The 23937-nt window shown below is 40.0% G+C and overlaps 1 protein-coding gene across 1 annotated transcript; it reads right to left on the bottom strand.

Annotated features, from left to right (window-relative positions):
- Positions 1–1804: 1804 nt before the first annotated feature.
- Positions 1805–20319, bottom strand: RAB32 (RAB32, member RAS oncogene family). The gene is made up of 3 exons (XM_032183528.1): positions 19983–20319; positions 4886–5163; positions 1805–3396 (listed from the first exon to the last, which is right to left on the bottom strand). The coding sequence occupies exons 1-3, from the start codon at positions 20200–20202 to the stop codon at positions 3247–3249; spliced, it is 648 nt and encodes a 215-aa protein (XP_032039419.1). The 5' UTR covers positions 20203–20319; the 3' UTR covers positions 1805–3246.
- Between the last annotated feature and the right edge of the window lie 3618 nt (positions 20320–23937).

The following is a 23937-nucleotide window of genomic DNA, read 5'->3' as shown; positions in this document are numbered from 1 at the left end:
TGAAGTCCCATTAAACTTCTTAAACAAATTAGCTGCACAGACAGACTGCACAACTACAATACAGAATGACTATTTGCCATTTCTAGCCTATACGAAATAAGATAATGGAAATATGCCGAGTAAGATACTTTACTTGAAGCACTGACTTAGATTTTTACTCAAGTTCTTTATCTCAAAATGATCCCTTAAATACAGGGACTACATGCCAGGTACTTGCTCATTTAAGATTGACATATTTCAAATTGCAAGAGGTAATGAAATACAACTACACAGGGCCTCTGCTCATCTGATTAGATTGAGATGAATCACTACACGATATATCCTGTAGACATAAAACAAGTGTTTGATACTTCCTACTTGCCAGTCTGAAGTTAAATCAGGTCTGTCTAAGTTTCAGATATCTTTCCAAAACAAAGATCTTAGGCAATTTACAACAGGTTTTTGTGCCTAGTCTAATTGATCTTTGTAGATTGTATTTCCTGAACATCATTCAGGCTCAACTTCTCCAGCCAGTGACATAATAAATCAAAATTACTGTACTCCACAGTTTGACAGTCATGGCCACTCTATATTCATATGGAATCTCAGAAGAGAGCAAGCCACGAAGAAGATAAGGAAAGTGCTTAAACAGAACAGCAATAGCTCTTCAATCAGCAATTTAGACATTTGAAAATTGATCTGTACAGGATTACATTGCCAAGACACAGTGAAGATTTACACTCTACCAGAGTCCCAGAGCTTCAGTCCGTTTTTCATTCTGTTGCTGAATTTGAGAACTAAGAACAGAAAAGAGCACCATAGCTGCTCAGCAAAAAAAAAAAACACACACCCTTTACTGGCTACCTTCACTGGCAATTTTTCCAATAAAAAAAAAAATTAAGGAACTGGACCATGAACTTACTACACAAAATTTAATGACATAATTCTAGACAGAATTCAAAAATTGGCCTTATACCATTAGTCAGTGTTTATGTTAATGCATTGGTCCAGTAAGCTTGCTCATTTGAAACCAAATAAACAGAAATTTCACATTTAGTCAAGAATTTTTGTCATGTATCTTTATCTATTCAAGAAGTATAAAAAAACAGACCTTGCAAATGCTCCACTGGCTAGTTACCGTATCTGTATAGATATGCTTTAAGTAGTTTAGGAGATTAAAATAGCTTTAATAAGCAAGTTTACAGTCCAAGTGGACTTGTAGAAGTGGCTGAACAGGGAGATTATGGTAATTCCAGGTTAGCTTGAAAGGTTAACAACCCATACAAACCAAGAAGCAAGAAACATGGTTGGGATGCAGCTTCCTTTCTGATGTGCTGCAGGCTTTCAAAGAAGTTGTAGGCAGCAACCAAGGTTTAAGCATCGAGTAAGTCTGCATGTCTAATGGATGCATCCCTCCTAGTGCTCCAGTGGAAGAATGACAGACCATGGACATAAACATAAAATCAAAGTTAGAGGTTCAGACTAGACAAATGCTCATGAGGATGGTTATGCTTTGAAACAACTTTCCCCAAGGTCAAAGTCTGTTGCTGAAGGTTTAAGAGCAGAAGGCCACATGAAGGCCTGAGCTACTGTGTATGACCTTGCTTGGAGAAGGATATTAAGCTTGACAACCCAAGAACCCTTTCACAACCTAGGAACCCTTTCATCTGAATTACTTTATAATCAGAAACTAGTTAAACCCTGTTTTAATTTATGCCAAACCTTATTATGATAAATTAAAACAAGCCTTAACACAGTGACTACTAGAATACAAACATTTTCACTGACATTTGAAAACAAGTTTATACAGGATAGCACACAGGAAGTGAAGATTCATTCTCAAAAGCATACACCAACAACATAAGATGCCCAAATATATTTATTGGTCTCTTAAAAAGTATGTTACTCTTTAGAAAAGACAGCTTAGGAAGTTTTAATGCAGATTAGAGTACATCCAGTCTGGCACATACTTCATGTGAATGTTTAAACATCAGTACCATCAGACCAACCAAGATAAGACTTCTTAAGCCAGTAGCAATAAGATACCAGGACAGAAGAAACTTTTAAAATTTAAAAGGAGCTTCAAAGCCTTTCAGCCAGGCAGAGCCAGAGTTCCAGAATATATTCAAGAACTGTGTCGTCTTTCCACTCCTTTTGATTTTCATTTGCTGCCAGAAATGCATGAGTTCTAAGGAAGCTTGAGCACAGAAAGCTACAAACTGGTAAGCCAGTTCACCAGCCCTGAGTAGTCAGAAGAGTGCAGCACTGTTCTAAAATTGAAAAAAAAGGTAGAGCTTTGTGTTTGACAGACTACAAAGAATCGGTTTAACCATTTCTTTCATGACATCTCCCCTTCTCCTCTCAGTATTCAGAACCATCTCCAGGCAGAATAAAAAAGAAGCAAGTTGATCATCACAGGACAGTAAGATATTTACTTTATGAGCTCTTGCTAAAGTTTTCAGTGTTAGTGCATGAAAGGGTTTCTGAATGTTTATTTCTAGGTGTGCATATGGGTGAAGTTACCATAATTACAGTTGTGTCAGAAGTATAACTGTATTCACTAATGTGTTTCACAGGTAAAGCATTAGCTGAAAATATTCTGCTTTAATTAGCTAGAGATGCATTTTTGCTATTATCTTTAACCATGCCTTTCCCATTAAACAGTCATTTTTCCAGCTTGTTCTTATTCTGTGAAAAAAGCAGTCTACTCCACTCAATCCTGGTGAACCCACTAAGGATGATATCTCCTGTCTGTCATTGTCCACTTAAAAACTTCCGGAATGTCTTGATCCAGGAGAACTAGCAATGAGACAGACCCTCATGGTGGGGATAATAAATAAGGACAAGTGTGTAGGTGAGAAGTCAGGCTAAAGTGGGACACTACTGGTGACAAAGGAGAAGTATTCAGAAAAGGTGCAAGTGTCTGTTCAGCTAAAACCATGAGTGAGTCCTATTTGGAATGTAGCATATGTCCTAGAAGGAAAGTAGACACTGAATGTAACTTTATTCCTTTTTCAGGCGTGTAACCACTACCTTATGTTCTCAGGTAAGAAACTAATCAGACTTAGATGCAGCCACTCAAGCAAGTGGAGTGACAATTCATAAGTTCCAGGTTAAACAAGAGTATGTAAATGCCCGCATGAATCACCTGTTCAGATAATACCAGACACCCCATATGAATTGTCACAATGCAGCACCATAGCAGCAGTTGAATTTAAGGAACAGTCTTGCTGCTCATTCCATCACATTTGCTGAACAGTGGTAGCATTAGCAGCACTGTGATTTACTCTCTGCTTTCAATGGGTCTAGGTCCAGTTTTGGTTTCCCCACATCATTCTCTTCATTAGGAAAGGTTTTATAGTTGGCAAGGATGTTTTCCACCAAGAATCGAGCAGCTTCATCTATGTTGATGTTGTCCTAAAAATATTGAAAGCAAAAAAAAAAGTCAGTCTTATTTTAAAAAGGGTCATACATTCCTGTTAGAAGCTGTCCAAATACAAACTTCTCTACAGTCACCAGCAAGATGCAAACACCTTCCATGTAGATGCATGAGGTTATGGCTCAAACACTTGTTCTTTTGCAAAAGTCAGCCAGAAAAGGTTTGATACAGAAGTTATTCACCCATATTACATATAGAATACTTTGACTGTAATCTAGCGTGCAGTCTGGGAATAAGCTTCATCTACATTTTGAGAAGTCACAAGTGCTGAGCTGCATTTTTGCATCAGGAAAGACAGATGGTTACAGTGCTCATAGTAGTGAGACACCTTCTAGGGTCTTTTCCTGTTTCTGCTGCAAATGATAAATGATTTTATCATTTATCTAAGAAGGACCTTTTGAATCAGCCTTAAACCCAGCTAAATTGGGGTGCCTCATCTAGCTACTCTACATTTTCTTATGCATGCTTTGAAAAATAACTTAATCTACACTCCAAAGAAGTCATGTATGCAGGATACCTAGAGCTGTATTTCAGCCCGGTACCTCAGTTGCTGTGTACTTTCCTTACTTTAAAGGCAATCAATTCTTACAGAGCTTTTATGGAAAAGCATCTGAGCATCATGCCAAAAATGCCTATCATTTACAAGTAACACTTGGCCAGTTTGTCAGCAGCAGCTAAAGGAAGTGGGCAAAACAAGGAAAGAGGGACCTTGAGGTTTAGCTTACTATGTAAGAGTTATCAGCCAGACCAGTAACTTGGTATGCCAGACACATTGTCTTCATCTAGAAAAAAAGATTCCATTTCAAGCATCAATCAGGTTTCAAACTGTTGGATTTCACTTCCAACGAAGTTGCTGCAAGTTTGTATGTACATTGACCAAATTGACAGAGTAAGAACAATATAAGACATTACTCATTTGAGTTATTTATTTGAATAAAGCAGCTATCTTAGCTTAAGTTGCTACACTGAGTGATTTGCTTCTCCCTAGTTCAGTCTTGCTACTGCCTGATAAAATAGAAGAGTGGTTTAGTAACATTATCTGGGTGGGTAGTAGCAAGTGAGCAAATAGCTTGTTCATTTCTGAAGTCTTACCACTTCCTTCATGCAACAAAGAAAAGCTGCAATATGGAAACCAGGACCTAAAGATAACTTGCCTTTTTCAGTAGTTCAATCGGGAAAATTAACATATACTGAACAATACTGATCCTGACACACACAAGATGAAAGCAGCTTATTGAACTTGGTTAATTAAGGCTTCCAGTTAGTTTTAAGGCTCTGAGTTTATAGAGCATTTCGAATTTAATTCATGTATGTTGGAAGTTTTCTGTAGCAGTAAGCTATCCTGCATACCACATCTAATTTTTGTAGAACAGTCACATCCCCTTATTTTTCTTCCCCACATGGAATTAGAAGACATGAATATAACCAATACTTAGCAGTTAAGGCTTTTTTTTTTTAAATGCTTACCTTAGCAGATGTTTCAAACCACCCAACAAAGCCACCTTCCCTGCAGAACTGGTCCATTTGAGAGGGATTTTGGCTGCCATCTTTCTTCTGGTCACACTTGTTTGCGAGAAGAACAGCAGGGATGGGGCTGCCATTGGGAAGTAATACTTTACTGTCCAAATCATGCTTCCATTTTGAAACAGCCTCAAAAGTAGAGCCTCTTGTGACATCAAAGACCACAAAGGCACCAACTGCCTCTTTGTAGTATACTCTTGTCATATTTCCAAAACGTTCCTGGCCTGAAAAAGAAGGGAGTAGCAGTATTTATATTCACTACAGCTCATGCTAAAAATATAAGTAGACTTCTGTACCAGGTTAGTATACATCAGTTCAGCATTTCACTCTAATAACCTCATCTCCTCCATTCTATGGAAGCTGATTACAACAGGGCCATTATGTACATCACACATGACAAGCCAGATGCTAAAAGCAGCCTGCAATTCCAGCTACCACTTAAACTTTTAAAAAAGTTATTTGTTAAAAAGTGATTATAGGCATTACTACCCAAACACTATCAGCACAAGTACACAGAAGTTGTTCTTTCCACAAAAAACATTTCTGCATGATTTATATAAGCCTAGTCACTTCAGATACACATTTCAGCAAACCCAGAGGCTTTAACAGGGGGACAGATGCAGCTTTCTACAAGCTCTGAAGTCTAATAGCCTTCAGTGGATCTTATGAAGAAATCACCTACGTTCTAGATTTTTTTCTTAGGGTCAAGCTTAGAAAGAGCTAGTTTAATAGTTCAAGCTAAACCTCTCAACTTCGCCTTTCAAGTCCAAGACCTTCTCTGTAATAATTTCCAACTGTAGGAGTCCTACGGCAGTCCAACAATTTGATGCAAGGGGACCAGAATAGCTGAAGTACAATTGAACATAAATCTGGATGAAAGCCAACATCCAGTACTAAAAACTCTTATTCATAAATACGGCTCTTGAAGTCAGTATGCTTGAGATACAGAATTAGAATACAGCTCAGCTTTTCTTCTGTTTGGAAGGTCACACTATGTTTATACCTGAATGAGCAAAACAGTATCTAGTGCAAGCATGTCACTTGAAGTTTGGGCTACTAAACTCATTTTCTGATTTGTTGAGAAGTCTCCAACGGAGAAAGCAATCCTTGCACTATACCACTTCATACACTGTAACACTACTTTAGCTGTTAGCATTTAGTTCACATGCAGTTTTAGAAAAAAAAAAAAGGATTTTAATTGGGAACATCTGTCCTTTGTTTATAAACATTTAAGTCTGCCTTTGATCATCAAGGACAGTTTTATTTTCTCAGAAAGAACCAGAGATCACTAAGTAAAAGAACTGGTGAAGTTCTGCTGTCAAAAGGAAGCTTTTCTAGCTCAATTTTCGTGTCATTTTCGTGTCAGTACTTCAGCTTAGTTCATTCTTTACAGAGATTTTCAGAACAGACAAAGCATTTGCTAGAAATGCCTGAAACCAGCAGTAGCCACAAGCAGTAGCTTCCATAGAAGTAGTAGAAAGGAGTTTTTTTTTTTCCCCCCAACTGTTCAACTTTTAAAGTATGATGCTGCATAAAACAGCATCACTAGCTGACATCCTGACAAGAACAAGTTACACACGAGTTTCTTACTACCAGCAGAGTATCCCATGTGAGAACAAGGAGCACGTATAAGAGGAAAGATGCACCAAGCCTGCATCTCAAACTGCTGCTGGAGGAGGCACATTCCTTACACACTGTTTAGGAAACTTGTACACAAACTTGTGTTGCCTTTCAAGCATATGAGTAAGCCTGGAAAGGCATAGCAAGGTAGATTTGGTATCACCACCAATTCCTGTTATGCAGGCATGTTTCCCTCTCAAGTGCTAAATGCTAGAGGGCTAAATCCTGTCTTCAGTTCAGGAAGCATATTCCTCTGCACCACAGGATGGGCTCACAAAACAAACAGCATTCTCTGCATATTCTTCTGTAATTTAAGCTGCACGAAAGCAGACAAGAAGACAGTTTAGTATTACAGATTAATGCCTTTTATAGATCAAGTACTCCCATCTGAAAGCTGCTCTTTTCTAAAGTGGCCCCAACTCTAAAACAGTTCACTACAGAGCTGCCTTCCCCTCTGGAATTCACATATGCTATGCTATCAGACCTGTATACTAGCTTCTGACTGCTCTTTCATCCTGTCTGAAAGTCCTGTAAGGATGGGTAGGACCTTCCTATTCCAGACATAAACAATAACACACGACCTGCCTAAAAGATAGTTGTTTTTTTTCCTTGTGTTAACAGGTACATGGCATGAGGCAGGAAGAGAGTTCAGTATAAACCAGGTAGACTTTCTGTACAATTCTGTTACCACTGACAATGCACAGGCTTTAGCCTCTTGTACTTGAAAGCTTAACAGGAATTTGACACAAAATAAGCGCTTTTTTGCTTGCAGAAAACAAGCCATAAAAACACTACAAGTCTGATCATCCTCTATATAAGCATTAAAATTGAATTTACTAAAATTTTGCCATGCTCAGTTCAGCCAGGGATTTCTCATTTCCTAAATTCAGCAAGATTTTTGCCATAGTAAACTTACACTGCAAGAACAACGTTGTCAGTACGGAAAGAGGATCATACCCACAGAGGGGAAAAGGCTAAGAGTGATCAGATAAAACTAGACTTAAAGCCTCTAGTGCACAGAGTTGCAGAAGGAAAAGGACAGCAATGTAACTACTTAGTACAGCACTATGGAGAGGACATTAGAGGATAAGTCATACTGATAAGTCTGTTGTTTTGCTGTAAACTTGGTGGTAGCACTGAGGTATCCTTTCTGTTTCAGGGGTTCAATCTAAGCTGCAGGGCAGCCATGGGGATCTGAGGTTTTATCTGGGGGTACTTCCATTTATATGTAAGTAGCTGTGTGCAATGCAAAGTTCTGCATTCTCTAACCACAAAGTTTTCACATCTAAATGACTCAGCACATGTTGTCACTGTATTTTCCAGTAATTGCAAGAGCATCAAGTGAAATAATTGCATAATGTCCTGCACTGGGATCTAATGCAGTTCCCTACAGTAGCATCACAGGAATGAAGTTCAGTTTAAACCTGCATCAGACCTTGGCAGCTTCTCTTGCTTTTGAGTTTACATCAAAACAGACCTAAAGCATATCTAGCTACTTGAAAAAAAAAGTTAGAGCCTGGTCTGATATCTGAAGCTTTCTGTCCTTTACTTGACAAGAGATAAAAGTTATCACCATAAGATTCAGGAAGTGCCAGCCTTGCCTTGAAGTTTATTTTTAAAAATTTCTACAGCAATATTTCCCAGTGAAAGGAATACACAAGAGTGTCCTGTTTATCATAGCAGCGTGACTTATCATTGTGGCTATTCTTGCTTTTAGTTAGTGGTAGATGCCCCGCATTCCTACCATTATTGGAAGTCTTAATTCATGCTCATGAGACGGAAATTGAGGCTAGAAGCAGCATGTTAAATGTGCAAGTAACTGCTGGATATGCATGGTATTGGACATGTCTGGTTCCTTCCTCCAGAAAAATCCCCCCATACCTAAAGAGTTAAGAGTGGTTAATATGAACAGGAACTACTCACTGACAGCAAAGAGATCTATGTGGAAGTTCCCCTCAGCTATGTTTTCTGCTGGGAAGGGAAGTTTGTTTTACCTCTGTCAATATCAGAAGTACAGCACAGGTTCCCCTACCTTGTAAGATCTACTCTTAGTCTACTATGAAGCCACACTACTGACAAGCCAAAGCTCTGTTACTTGCATTTAAACCCTTTTCTTGGCATGAGCACCACTGCTGGAAAGAATCTAACCTCTCTCACAGAGAAAACTAACAGTTCTGACATACTCCAGGAACTGTCACTAATGAGGAAGAGATGACCACAGGTTATAAAAAGCCTGACAACTGGAAGAATGATGAAGCCATTTTTCTTGCTGAGGAGATCTTTGACAGGCTAATCAGCTTAATGGATGGCCAGATCTCAAAATTTGATTTGAAACAACTCTGGCAGTTCCACATCAAATAATCCTGATCTGGAGAAGTAGGCTAAAGTCACCCAAAAGTGAACACAACTAGATGAAGAGTTTTATTTCTAACAAACAACTTTGAGGACCGCTGCCATGAGTTTTGCAGTTTTTCCCCTGGACACAGTAATACTGATTTGTCAGAATTCCAACATATGGTCAAAGCCCTCAGTTTATGAATAAGGCCAAGCAGCTATTTCAGCATTCAGCTCACTGTCCAGTTAGTTTAAAAGGCAGTTTAAGTAGTAAAGGAGTATACCACACAAGAAATCTTTATATAACCATGCCAAGAAATATCCGGCAGTACCACAGTAGCAAAGAAAGTAAGAGACCTAGTAAATCAAATTAGGTGAATTAAAGAAGCCTAGAAGTAGCATTCTGCTGAGGTCTTCCTTTTCTATCAACAGGTGAATCTCAACTACAGTACTATATATATAAACACTATATCACAGGATGCTTAATTAAATCATAATGAACAGTTGTAATTGATCAGTGTTAGTCTGGGAATACTTTAATGTCCTCCTTCCTTTGTGAGAAGGGTTAAAGATCAGGTATTCACCATGACCACCAACAGTCAATAGGAGTCAAGCCAAAATTCAAGAAGTTCAAGAAGGGTCACTAATGGCAGCCTGGTGAAAGGATTCCTCAATTGTCTTGGCTGATGGTCTGAACATCAATCAGGGTAAGACCCCGTGCAGATACAGAGAATTCTGGTTTCTCTCACCACAGAGAAGGAAACTCATGGTCAATGTTTAGCAAGTCAACAGATTTGGAAATATATAAGTATCTTGAAGTTGATACATACTTCCTTCAAAACAGAGAAGTCCAGTGCAAGCCACAAATGAAGTCCTCTAAGTAATGATTCTGCTCCACTGTCAGCATTTATTAGTGCTACAGGAGATAGCAACAACATAGCCTAAAGTCTGTGAGGACACCAACAGGGGTACCTGCAGGGGCACTGTAGAACATCTAAATGCAAGTTTAAGACAACTTTTACTGAGGATAAAAGCTTGAACTGAACTATTTTGATATAAAAAGTGTAAACACATCAGGCTATGCTGCAGTCCATATGGGATGTTTTGTGTACATGCATGAACAATAGACCACTGAAAATACTTCTGAAGTAGAAAAATAAGTAACCTCTAATGAACTACTCAAGTTTTAACCCAGAGTTCTGTGAACATTTAGGATAGACTCAGACTGGCACTATGCTCAGGTTTTGGTACCTGTCTCCCTTGGAGAAGTCCTAAGTCCTTTATAATGCACTAAGGATCTCAGATTTAGATCAGGAATATCCATTTCACTTCCTAGGTAGCCACTACATTTTGGCTGTTTGATGGCCCTACAGCTAGATGTTTGACACCAGATCATAAACAGTCAGGACTGCCCTGAGAAGGGACTGCCCCATTCTCCAGACATTTCATGTACATTTTAGCACCACTGGGTTCAGGTATGAGCTGTCTGGGGCTGCTTTTTAGTGACATACTGATATTACTTGCAAGCCACCACTGCTGATGGTGGTTCCCCCACCCACTCCCCAAGGCAGGACAGCTTGTCCCAGAACTGTCTTACCCAATTAGATTGGATTTGTTATTCAGCAGGAAGTAGGTTAACCAAACCACTATCAATATTACAGGACATGCTCAAGTGACTGCCTGCTTTTTCACATGGGCAGCAGCCGTAGATTGAGAAAGAGGAGACAGACTCCAAGACAGCCAGTACTAGATGCCTTCCTGTTCCTCATCCTTACCCACATAAGCTATCAGCGCAAGACTGTCAAGTGTTTAAACTACAAAAGGTGTTGAGCAAGATCAGTAGCATAGAAGGTATTAGGAACCTGTAAGAGTTGCAAAAGGCACATTGAGCTTCACTCTTGCTTTTCACCACAGTGAAAGTAATACTTGGTATTTGTGGTTCTGATGACAAATGCTAAGAGGTTAAAAGAACGAGAATGACATTTTCCTGTATTAGACAGTACTAGAAATAGTTCCACTGCAGCTCTTGCAGTTGATTAAACAAAGGAAGTCTCAGGTAACTTATGTGAACTGGTAGTATCCTTTCTTACTAAGGGTGGTATGGGAAAGTTAATGACCACTGGATGGACAACTTATTGTCAGTAAGTGTCCCACACCCTTCAGAGAAAGGCTTTTCACTGAATAATTAGCCAGTCAATCCCTACTTGTCCCTGACTGACTCCCACTTCACTATAAGAGATGACCTTTGATACTCTGGTTATGTTTACATTAGGAAGCAGGAAAGGTGTAATAGAAGCAATGCTGTTGAGCGAGACAGTATTGAGAGTTGGCATCCACAGTGTACTGTATGCTACAGGTACAGCATGTATGAGAGTTGTTCCAGACTATTTGGGGTCATTGAAGTCACTGAATGACAGTTCAGGTGCGGCAGTATCCTGACTATTTAGATCATGACTTCAAGCATTTTCACAGGTTCCTAGAAGGAAGTGTTTCTTTCTTTAACAGAAGGAAGTAGCTCGCTCTAAAGTTTCATTGTACAGCACAATGAGAATCTGAACTAGTCATTCATTTGCTAATCTTTCCATTTGAAAATTTGGGTAGCTAGCCTCACCAATTTGTTTGCTATTTCTACACCTCAGGATAAAGTAGAACCAATGCAACAGCAGAATCACCGAGGTGCAAGCACTTGGAAGCTGGACACTTGATTGCTATCAGGAAAACTGGCATCTGCCATCCTGATATGTGGAAGAGAATGGTGTGCTTTTCCTAAAGAAAAGGCTTACATGTAGGATGAACTTTACCTCAAGAACCTGCACAGCTCATGGGGAGGTTTACAGTAAGACTGAAACTTCTCTTTGCAGCCTGTAGCCTTAGGCTAATCCAGTGATTTAAGACTGCCTAAACTAGCTTTAACAGTTTAATATCTTGTAATCTAAGATTACCTCCTCTAAGCTTAGACAAGATGCATTTGCAATTCAGCTACCTTTATCCACAATCAAATCTACTGTAGGTAAGAGTATGACAGTCCTGTTCATACAGGAAAGTTTCACAGGTTAGTTTTCACTTCTGCTTGCAACTTTGACAAATTGAGAAGTTCCCAACTAAGCAGTAGATTTCTGTCCATAGAAAAGTATAGTCCAACTAAACTAAGTACTTTAACTAAACAAATAGAGCATGTATGGAAAAAAAAACTCCTTGCATTAGAATTCACTCAGAGTTGACAGCCCAATAATTGCCAGTAACAGCATGAACAGGTAATTCAAATTTTGTTCTAAGAAGTCTTAAAACAAGTCACATGCCAGAGTTAAATTACTTCATGCCCAACACCCCTGATCCATCTCCTTCAGTGTACTGCCACGCAGCCAGAGCTGTGCTGTGTACTTAGTGATGCTGCATGGCACTGTGGCATTTCATAGCACAAGAGAACAATTCTGAAGTCAGTTTGTCTCGAGATCAACTTTATCACGGGACTGAAAAAATTTTAATCTCTAAAACAGTCAATGTGTCATGGCACACTGTGTGCCACTGGAATTTTATGTCAAGTAGCTGCCACTCTGTTCTGCCCAGCACTCTAGTTGGGGATCACTCAAAGAACAAGTTCCCATAGCTTTAACTGTGACACTCAAAGGCTTCTTTAAAAATACTTTTTGAAAAGCTGCCAAGATCCACACAATAAGGAATACTGGTTTGCACTTACTGCTAATCTAGAAGCTATCCCTACTGAAAGGGTGCTAGGGTTTTTCTAGTCCAAGATTTTTTTTTTTCCTAAACAACCTCCATAAAACCCTGAAATCCTATAATTCTTCAAAGCAACACACCATCACATCTACCTTTGTTCTGCATCTCTAGCTAGGTGACAATGTGAGATGTTGAATGTTTTACCACAGGCAGCTTGAGAAGCATGCTGCACTTCAGTCACTGCTTATTGCCATTCATACTAGCTTTAACACCTGCAAAAGCCTCAAAGAATTATTCCTATGCTTTCATAGCAAAATTAATAAATTTCCTTACTGCCAATCACTTCCTTTTGACCTGGCATATCACACATCAGAAATTCTAGTCTGAGTACTTGGAGGGAACAACCTGCAGAGACAAGTCAGTAATTGCTGCTGCAGGAAAATATTTCCAGCAGCTCTGAAATTGAATCCCAGGATCCTCGCTCACTACTGAAGAAAATAAACTTATTTTATACAGCATGTTGGAGACTTTTAAGATGGGCTGCTAAGATTACCTGTCTTATGAAACACAGGAAAGAAAAGGAGTTTTGAACAACCCTTATACAGCACTTGTCCACTTAAACTGTACTTGTGACCACACACTTCAGTGTGTGTGTTCTTTATGTGCACACCAAGTATGGTGTGCACATAAAGAAAACTGAACTGGTAAAAGGCCAAGTGTAGATAAATAAATAAGGCAAAATTACTAAGATTTTGAGCTGGAACACTGATGCAAGGCAAGTTGATAAAGGTCCGTCTCCATTCATGTAAGTTCACACGTTAAGAGAAGAGTGTATTTAATGCAGTCTATATTGGTTTCTCTCTGAAGGGTAATATACTTGTCAAGTAACTTCATTTCTTACTACCTGAGCTAGTATTACTGGAATGGCAAGAATTCAGACAATACTTGCCTCCAAAAAGCTTGATGATCAATGTAAGTTAATGGATTTCTGCACAGATTTCTAGTTTGGTTTATGACTTGACCCAGAATTCAGTTATGTTGCGTGACATATGCTATTCTTCCTTGTGTCTGCCTTCCCTTTCCCCATTTAATGGGCCCATCCATCCTTTGCTCCTGTACCACAGTGCTACAGAACTATTTTTATGACCTTGTAAAAAATGTAAGCTTTCTGAACAACTACTATAAAACATGAACCTTATCTATTTCAAAATAAGACTGAAGCTCCATTTAATCCATTGTGATTAGAAGCTCAATTACTAAGTGATGCTTTCATTGTGAATAGAAATTAAGAGTGATTGTAAAAAAAAAATCAATACAGTAATCTTTCCTTTAAAGGTGTACTAGATCAGATAGCCCCATTACATTTAAGAAACACAGAAAAGCCTATGAAGGAAATCTAAGCTTATTTCCAAGATACTGAAAGAACATCAAGTCTATTACTTAAATGAAACAGGTCTGATTGTGCAAGGTAAAACTGTTCAGTTATACTAAAACTGCCTAACACCAACTTCAAGACTGTAATATTTCCCATGTGCTTGTGGAATTCCTAGTTTTAAATTATCAGCACAAAGGGTTTGACAAGTTCAGTTTAGGACAACATACACAGTGTTTGGTGTTGCTTAGTACTACATCATACAGCATAAGAACCTTCAGCAGTCCACTGGTAGGACAAGGAAATTGCTTTCAGCCAAACAACCAACCATAGCTTGCTGAAGGGCATCTGACAAGCAACTACTTAAATAGAAGAATTCTAAGGAATAAAGCACATTGACATCCAGAATCTGTAGACCATACAGAATCTTTTCACATCTGTGGTGCCTAGGGATGTCTGAAGGCTGAAGACACACCAAAAAAAAACAAAAACAAGTTTAACATGTTTAGCAGCTACTTGGACCACTTAGCTGAAGAGTTCCAAATACAGTAACTCATTCTCAAGTAAAAGTTCATAAACCTAGTTCTGCTGTTCCAGAGGAGTTACAGGAAAGGACACCCACACAAGATTTCCCACAGTAGGGTGGTTTCTGGAAGGAAATACATAGCACATCTTCAGTTGTTTCTTGTCTCTACTGCTTCCAAGACAACATTTCAAAAGCTTTCAAAATGAGCAGAACTACTTACCCCCACCACCACCACCTTTGCTACTCCTGCAAGTTTTCAGCCAATATCATTAAATAATTCTTCCTCTATAAAATGTGTGCTTGCATGAAAGAAGCATCCAGAGATCAGTCCCAGGTCTTTCAGATCTTTGTCAGTCTGAACTTGATCACATGAGGGTCTGAACCTGACTGGGAGCTTTCTGACCTGCCTCAGCTGTTACCAGAGGGTTAGAGCTCCCACCTCCATCACCAGATGAACCAGAAAATAGCTTCAAATGATTTGCCCTTTTTTTTTTTGAAATAAAGCTCTGACCTCCAAGTTCTGAATCCATTTCTGATACTGCTATTTATATGCACATTTTTCACTCTTCCTTTTTCATTGCACTCAGTAGATTTGCTTACTAAGAGTGAGGAAAAGCATAACTGTGGGCATGTTATGCCTAGACTCTCCAGCCTCCACCCTATGCTCACCTTTTCTAGGCACACGACTAGGCAATTTCTTCACGATTTCTTTGCGAGACCTGCCATTTAAATCCCTATTCTGACCTTTAAAACATGTTGTGGGTAAGGACAAGTTGTTACAAGACTATCTGAAAGGATTACCACCTCCTAACTCTATGCCTTCAACAGACCTCTCTGAAAAATAATTGAAGTATGCCTCTCTGGCAGAGTTAGGTACATATGGGAAAGTTTTCTTGTTACCCCCTACGGGTTTTCAGGGATGCACTAACACCACTTAAGGCTTGCTTTAGACCTTATTTAAAAAAAAAAGTTAATAACACAAGAAACAAGTTGTGCTCTAGTACACTGAAGCAGCGTGGCAGTCTTCAGACACCTCAGCAGCATAAGTACAGACAAAATAAAGTATACAGCTGCTTGAAGCTAAAATATTTCTCACATGGAAGCACACTATCTCACATACCCAAACAACCTGAATGCCTTTGAAACTCAGCCAACAAAACATGCAACAGTCCAAAGTTATTCTCCACAGAGAGCACATAGCTACTACCAAGAACACTGCCTCTCCAGCGAGATGTTATTCCTCTGGGACAGGAAAGATTATTGGGTACAGCCTCACTCCCCTGTATCTAAGCTAAAAGGCTTGCATTTTGCTTTGTCTTGCTTTGCAAATCCTCACTTCAGTTTAGGTTTTCTACTTTGAAATGTTTGAGCATTCTCCTTCTCTTCTACCACATCCATTGCTTCCTGAACTCACTTTTCCCATTTCTCATGGTTTCCTATAGATGTGAACAAGTTAAACTCCTGAATAAATTGAAGTTTTAACATCTACTTGCATATCTAAGATCCACTTGTCTTTATGGAAAAAAAGGGTTATTCCAGGTGTTCCTCAACTTACTATTTGAGGAAGATATTTCATCCAATGTCTCCATCATCTTCAGTACTGGGTTACATTCTAACAAGATAGAGTTCAGATCTTTTCAAGGATACGGGAAAAAACAAATTTGCATGCTACAAGTCTTATCCATCAGCTCTTGAAAGCTTTTGCATTGCATGCTTAGAATAGCTAAGCACAACTGCTCCTCTTCTGTTTGTCCCATTCCACAGCCACACTCCTACAGTTAGAGCAATACTTCATTTTTAAATACTTATGAAGAAATTTTAACCAAGTCCTGGAAGAAGGGTAATGCTGCCAAAGTTAATGCAGAATGCCTTACTCAAAGCTTTTAATGAATTTGTCTACCAGTTGTCATTTGTGACATTTTTCAGAGGAAGCCAAACACTCAGATGGTCATCTTTGACTTACCATTATTACCCTCTAGAGAGCTGAATGTTTGTACAGGCTGGTGTGAGTGACAACGCTGCTCTTACTAGTTCAAATCAAGAGTTTGATTGAATCAGGAGAAATCCTTATGGTGTTCCTTCAATCAGAGTTGAAAGTTACATCAATACACTATATTCACCTCCTACACTGCATTGTGGTCAGTGTACCGATGAAGAGAGACCACGCTTGTCAAGTATGAATCTCTAGTGTATTGAAATTGACTAAAACACTTCCCTATCATTAAGATGCCTTTGATTTTTATCTCTTTATCACAGTGAGTCATTCCTATCTCCTACTTATTTCACCAATTATTTATGTCTTTTGAAGAAGGAGGTTAACCTTTTAACACTCCCAGAATTTATCCCGGAAGAGAAACTTATCATAGTTTCACATGCTGAGATAAAAAAAAAAAAACAAGACTAATGCACAAGGGCAGCTAAGGTTTAGAAGTTTTACTCTGTACAGACATGCATATAAACTGTTCCTCTTTTCCAAATACTTCACACAGCAAACAAGATTTGACATTGACTATCAGTCTCTCAAGCCTTTTCACCTTCATTGTCCAAAAACCTACAACATCTATCTGTATAACTAAAATGCTTGAGTATTTATTGAATACATAAGTATATGCACAACAGTTCCCTTCTTCCCCCTTCACTATTTCACCATCTGTACACCCCCAAACACACACCTTGATCCTGCAGCAGGTATCTGCATTACTTTGTACCCTACAATAGGAAGGTTATTCCAGAAAAAAAAAAAAAAAGAATTGGCAATGTAACATTGTCATGGCCTATTAGGTAATTATATGGATTTACGACTAAAAACCTGCACTAGCACAGAAATTGAATCCATTCATGAACCTGCTGCATTGCAATATACAGCACAACATTCATCAGTTTGATGTTTGGCTACATTCACACCAGAAGCCAGCACAGTATCTGCATTATAATCCTCAGCTGATGGATTGAGCTAAATGGTTAGTTTTTAATCATTGATTTAGCGACACAACCTTAGACTGCAGCACACAGCTCTTTGAAGAAAGCTTTTTATGATGGACTTTAAGTACAAGATTTGATCTTTACTATGTTTAAGGGTTTGACTTCAATTCAGAAGCCTTTTTAAAGGCATCAAAATCCATTCAGAGTGCCAGCATCATGTTGCTTGCAGGGAAGTCACATGTAGTGTTACTTACCATAAGATTTAGATCTCTTGAAGAGATCTAAAGCTGTTTGTCTGCACATACCAGAAGATAAAGTTATCTGCATGAGCTGTTGAAAGCCAGAAGACAGTTGGGCTAACGAGTTAAGAGGGAATGACTATCACATGCTCAGATACTTCATTACATACTTTAATAAAATGCTTTAGGGAACATATGCTGGGACTATGTAGAAGCCGTCTTCAACCCAGTTCTCTAGAACTAAGAACTTCTACATAAACCTCATCCTCAGGTATTCAGAAAGATTCATGAAGTAAAGAAAGCTGCACAACACATTTCCAGCTCAATTACATTAGCAGTAGTATCTATGAGGGTTTCATGGTATTAATAAAATCCCTTTGATTTTATTTTTAACACAAGTCTAAACTACTGCTCTCATACTAGCTGAGCACAGCCCAATCAAATATCACTAGAAATACAATTACTTCTGTTCTTGGTCTCATTTTTCTACTGGAGAAGGGCTCCCAGCCCCTTGGAAAGAGAACAGCCTAAGCCACCAGAATCAGAAGAATTTGGATTGCAACTCGCAAGATTGTTGTATTTACCTTCATTTTTGAAAGGGAAAGGATAGTGAGGAAATTCATGTGGAAGCATGTATCAAACTGTAAGACTGAGGAAGCGTTGCCCTTTTAGTTTAGTAGGGCATCATCTGCATGAGGCCTAGAATTGTTATGAATAATATATAAACAGTGACAGGAGAATAACAGAATTACTCTTCACTGTGTTAACAATATTAGCACAAGCCTCTACAGATTTATCAGCAACTCCAAGATACGGTAATGGCAATAATCAAGAGTGAAAATGATGTCTTCTAGGTCTTGAAATTAATGCATGGCTATATTATTAGAACTTCCCATAATATAAAATAGTTTTTGTTACAAGTACAGCTAAGTTTCTGCTTAGCCTGTTGAAACAGGTTGCTCTGGCAGAGCAGAAGTCTGCCCGTGTCTCTGAAACCAAGGGCTGAGGAGAAGTTAAACAGAAGTGTGGCAGCCTGCCAAACACCAGGACCCTGATCAGCCTTCTCTCTCTTATCTTCACAACCCCAGACTTGCTAAATTACAGCCAGAGTGTTGTAGCAGCTTGCACCAATACTGCCAATTGACTGAGGAAAAATAAGTTGAAAACTGATTTGAGAAGAGAACCTATCAGAAGAGAAACCCTGCCAATATTTCCCTTGCTCTCCAAAACAGCAATTAGAAAATATTTCAGTTTGCCCTACAGCAGAAAGATCTATGTTCTATTTCAGCATACTGCAGTGAGAAGCAGATTTTTTAGTTTGAGGAATTCTATGTGAAGTGTTTTAAGACAGAGGTGCAGCAGCTTTGTGTTACCCTTCCTGTTTCATGAACTTCCACTTAACAGAGAAGAGAGATCAAGGAAACAGTAACTACCAGTTGTTACCCTAGTATCCTCCAATGTAAGTTTTAAAAACAGTATTTGAAGTTAAAAGCCTACTTGTTTTCATATCTGAAGAAATATTCTGAAGATGATAGAAAAGGAAGAGAGCTGCAGGTTAATACCCAGGCCACACACAAACCCAGAAACGCTTTGCAAACTTCAGATGATTAACAACTTGAAGATACGGGCTTCTTACAAAACCACAGCAAAATAAGTTTTACTGTGTCATTTAAAACCTCAGCATGAGCAGTTAACCAAGATACGTATGCAGTTTGATTCTCTAAGACATGTTAGAGAAAAGTTCTTAGTTATACACAGGAAAGGAATGCTGTGCTGTTTGGGCATGCCAACAGGGCTTTTCTTCCTCAGCGTGCTCAGAGTATCTTTTTAATACACAAACCCACAATCTGAGCACAGAGCTAAGTGTGACACAAGTCCCCTTTGCTCACCCCACGCTGCAGGGACACAAGTTGCATTGAAATTAAGTGGATGGCTCCAAATAACCAAAGTTCGAGCATGCCTTACATGAGGCCAATGGTAGCTATATGAGCACCTTGAGCCAGTAAGGTGTGCCTGCTGAGCACAGCCTGCCTGGAGGAGATATGTATTTCCTCTAGAAGCAACATAGAGCAGGGGCCACAAACAAGCTGAAGCAGTGAGCAACTGGAGCAGGGGTCAGACAACTGCTAGCAAGCAGAGCTGCAAACAGCAGCTTTTTGAGGACAGCTGCAGCAGCCTGGGACAAGCCAAGAGCCACCAACACCAGCTGGCAGAGGCACCTGTGGGAAGCCAAACCAACCTCCCCGACAAAGGCCTCACTTTGCTCAAGCCTCAAATTTAGACAGGAGCTGCTGAATGCAGCAGGGAAGGGGAAAAACGAGAAGCCAGGCTTGAGCACACCCCATCCCTCACCTGCAATGTCCCAGAGCTGCAGCCGCACCAGGGTCTTGCTGTCCCAGTTGATGACTTTGAGCGCGAAGTCCACCCCGATGGTGGCCCGGTAGTGCTGGGAGAAGAGCTGGTGCACATACCGCTTGATGATGCTGGTCTTGCCCACGCCCAGCTCCCCGATCACCAGCACCTTGAAGAGGTGCTCCCGGCACTCCGCCACCGGCCCTTCCCCACCGGCCATCCCCGCTGCCTTGCCTCGGCGCGGCTCTGCTCAGCCCCAAAACTTTCCCGGCCGGGATCTCGCCTCCAGGCAGCGCTGCCCGCCGGGCCAGCCCGAGCCGGGTGGCAGAGGGGAGGCCTCAACCACCTGACTGCAGTCACAGGACGCGGAAACTCCGCGCTTATAAATGCCCGGGGAGGGAAGGGGCGGGCGGCGGGGAGGAGCGGCCGGGACGGGCCCCGGGGAGCGGCCGCCAGCCCCGGGAGAGGCGGTGGTAGCCGCGTCTGTCCCTGTCCCGGCCCGGGGCCCCAGCGTCCCGCTCCCAAATTGATCCCGATTCGTTCCGTCCGCGGTCTGGCTCCGGTTCTTGTACGAGCCGCACCAGCCCAAGCAGTAAATGGGCACGCACGGCCCTGCAAGTCAGCAGCAAGTGGAGTGTCTGTCCTGCAGAGCGCATGGTGCCACGTCTGCAGGTTGCTCGTGCTGGGAAAGATCAGCAGCAACAACAACAAAATAAATAAAATAACAAGCAACAACAAAAAATCATCTTTGGTAACTTGGAGCCACAGCATCCATCCGAGCCCCAGGGGAGGCAGCTGGGTGGCTCGGTCTCAGTGTCACGGCTGTTCGGGCACCAGTATGCTTGGGAGCGAAATGTCACCAGCAGGGTTAAAAACCCTGGCAGCTAATCTGGCAAGCAGTCATCTGTTCACCCTGCTTTTATACTACTTTACTGCATATGGTGATTCCTTTGCCATGCTTTCAGTTGGTGGCTTGAGTGAGACAAGCCCGGCTTCTTCAGTCAGCCTGGAGCATGCTCACTTCCTTGTCACACAAAGGTGATGCATGGAGTATAAATGGAAGCAGGTGGAGAGACTGGCAAAATGAGGCAAAAGAGTTCTTGAGCAAAATTTGTATTTAAAGGTTTTGGTCTAAAATTATTCATTTAAGCTGTCATGCTGTATTAACTTGAAGACAATTGCTTTAATTAGAATTTACTTTCCAGCAGCAGCAATAACATCAGAATATAAACCAAGGACAGATTGGTACTCAACAATGAGATTATTATTTATTATTTATTTTTATTTTTTCTAGTGGAGGGTGGCATGGAGTAGCATTGGTTCTCCGGCAAGAGGTGGGATAGACAAGAAACACAGTCATTAGTTAGGAGGTTGGTAGTGAATGTGGGAGACATTACTTCAGGTATACACACCTTAACCAGCATGGGTTCTGGTAAACCTCTCTAACTGTATCAAGATTGACCTCTGTGTGCCCAGTTGTTGTCTGTTCAGATTGGGATTTGGCTGGTTTCTCTCCTTCTGGCAAAATCAAGGTGGGATGGGAGTATGCTGTCACATGCTCAGGTGGTGGTATGGCTGGGGTTTAATATGGTTGCAGAGGCCTAGTTCCTCAGGCTGAGATACACACTTTGTGTCTTCATTCCCTGCATGTCAGAGGGTGATTATGGTACTTTCCAACCTTACAGGAGCATTTCATTAATGGATTACTAGGCACACTCTGACATTATGTAGCCCAGGGTGCAGTGCTTGCTTATTCTAATTGCAGGCTTCTGATAATATTAGATAATTTGGTTTTGCATGCATAGATGGGATGGAACTTTTAGGCATTTCCTACCATTTGTTAGGCCTGCCTACTACCGTCTTTGTCTTACATGCCACAGAAATTCATTACTGCCATTATTTTCTTCATTCCTCCTCCTCATTTTGCAAAAGTAAGGGAACATAGATCATATCAGACAACTAAGTGAGCAACTATACTATCATTAAGAAGCTGAATACAAGTACTTCAGTATACTTGAAACTTGATATCAACAATTCAAAAGAAGCCTGTAGGTTGTTGTTTTTTGTTTTCTTTTTTTTTTTCTTTCTTTTTTTTTTTTTTCTCATGTACTGATTTTAAGCAATTAGAACCAACATCAAAAATAAAGAAGTCTGTAAAAGTCATGATCTGCTCACAGAAGACTCACAAACAGAAACAAGGGCAAAATGTGACTGATAATTTTACACAATTAATAGCTTGATCAGTTCTAATTACATTACAGCGTGCCAAACATATAGCAGTAGATCTTGCCTGAACTAGTAATTTGCCTTAATTTCATTATTATTCATTTCATTCAAGCTGGCTGATATCTATGTGGAACAGCTTGGCAAAATCCAGTCATTTGCAGTCCTGTTATTACTGTTCTGCCCCTCTATGGTGCAGTATAATCAACCATGCATGAGGTTATAGAATAAAGTATAATCACCATCTGCCTAGCACAGGGTAGATAATCTTTATTCTGTGAGTTAAATTTTGGTGTCACTTGGTCTTTTGCATGTAATTCTACTTTTTCATTGACTCCACTTTACTAGCTGAATGTCAGCAAAATTCCCCTACTGAACAAGGGTTGTTGGCATCATGGTATGGTAATTGGGATTACATTAAATTATATTGTTGCCTTCAGTTGCCTACACTGGCAGACAAGGTTATTATTGTGCCATTTTAACTAGCTTAGCTAGCTGGTTGCCTTTAAGTAAGGCTTCATATTTCAAATAGCAATTGTTGAAACTGTTTTTTTCTTTCTTTCTTTTATTTTTCTTTCTTCTCTTTTCCATGCACTGAAGATGTCAAAAATGAGGAAGAAGAAACATAAATCTTACAAAACAGGCTTTTGGTATATTCTCAACCTTAACACTGAAGGCCAGTCTGAATAAAAAATAGCTATTTTTTTTACCCTTACTGTTTCCTGGAATTAGCCTTCCCATCCACTGAAGCTATTTGCTAAATTATCAGTTTATCCCCATTTCAGAATACTGTCTTCCCAACGCAGTGGGATTTGAGGAGCTGGATGCACAATGGAAAATTTTTCAGACTTTTAGTAACCTAATGATCATTACATGATGAATACCAAAGTACTGGTAAAATAGCTTTACTTGTAATAAGACATTTTGGCCTCCTTTTTTTTTTTTTTTTTGATCCTCAAAGTTGTTTTTTTGTTTATTCATTTTTTTTGTTGTTGGTTTTTTTTTGAATCTCTCTTCCTTCAAGACAGCCTCTTCTAATCTTTCCCATGTATGTCTATCCTCTACTTCCTCTACAACATCATTTTGCCTTATCAACCTTCTATTTTCATCATACCAACAGTAATTCTTCAATATCTTCCTACTTTGTCTTTTTTGTTGTTGTTTTCTATTTATATTTCCTTTTCCCTTAAATGTTCCCTTAAACCTCACCTCAGTTTAACCCTTTAATTTTTTAATTTTCTGTTTCATGATTTCTCCCTTTCATACTCACCTTCCTGTTCTTCTGAGCTTTTTATTCCCTGAGGTGAATAAGGGCTTCTCCATATTTCTTTGTGTCAGACTGCAGTGAGGAAGGGATAGCAGGTTCAGCCAGTCAGGTCAAGAGAGCTGCAGGAGGTGCTTTATTACCTGAAGTGCAGGGATGCATTTTGATTACTCTCTCCCGTAGTTGCATTAGAAGTGAAATTTGTAGCTGAAGGGCTGGTTAGGAGCTTGAAAAGTGGAAACTTTGGGCATACAGTGCAAGGAGGATTTCTCCATGCCCAGACAAGGAAACACAGCTGCTTGGGTTTGAAGACTAGGCAGACTTGCACATAACATTATAGGTCTCCATGCGCTTCTTTGACCAGGTAGAGCATACTTTCTCTTTTCTGTGTAGATTTCCCAACAGTCATGAGGAGAGGAGAGGAGAGGAGAGGAGAGGAGAGGAGAGGAGAGGAGAGGAGAGGAGAGG

Source organism: Aythya fuligula, chromosome 3 (assembly GCF_009819795.1).
Source record: "Aythya fuligula isolate bAytFul2 chromosome 3, bAytFul2.pri, whole genome shotgun sequence".
NCBI classification, from domain to species: Eukaryota; Metazoa; Chordata; class Aves; order Anseriformes; family Anatidae; genus Aythya; species Aythya fuligula.
Note: the sequence above shows the minus strand (reverse complement) of the source record. Positions and strands in the feature narration are given on the sequence as shown.

Coding starts and splice junctions, on each gene's coding strand:
- RAB32 (XM_032183528.1), bottom strand. CDS start 20,202: ATGGCCGGTGGGGAAGGGCCGGTGGCGGAGTGCCGGGAGCACCTCTTC. Junction 5,164..19,982: donor GCAGCTCTGGGACATTGCAG/GTGAGGGATGGG, acceptor CTTCTTTTTCAG/GCCAGGAACGTTTTGGAAAT. Junction 3,397..4,885: donor GGTTTGAAACATCTGCTAAG/GTAAGCATTTAA, acceptor CAATATTTTTAG/GACAACATCAACATAGATGA.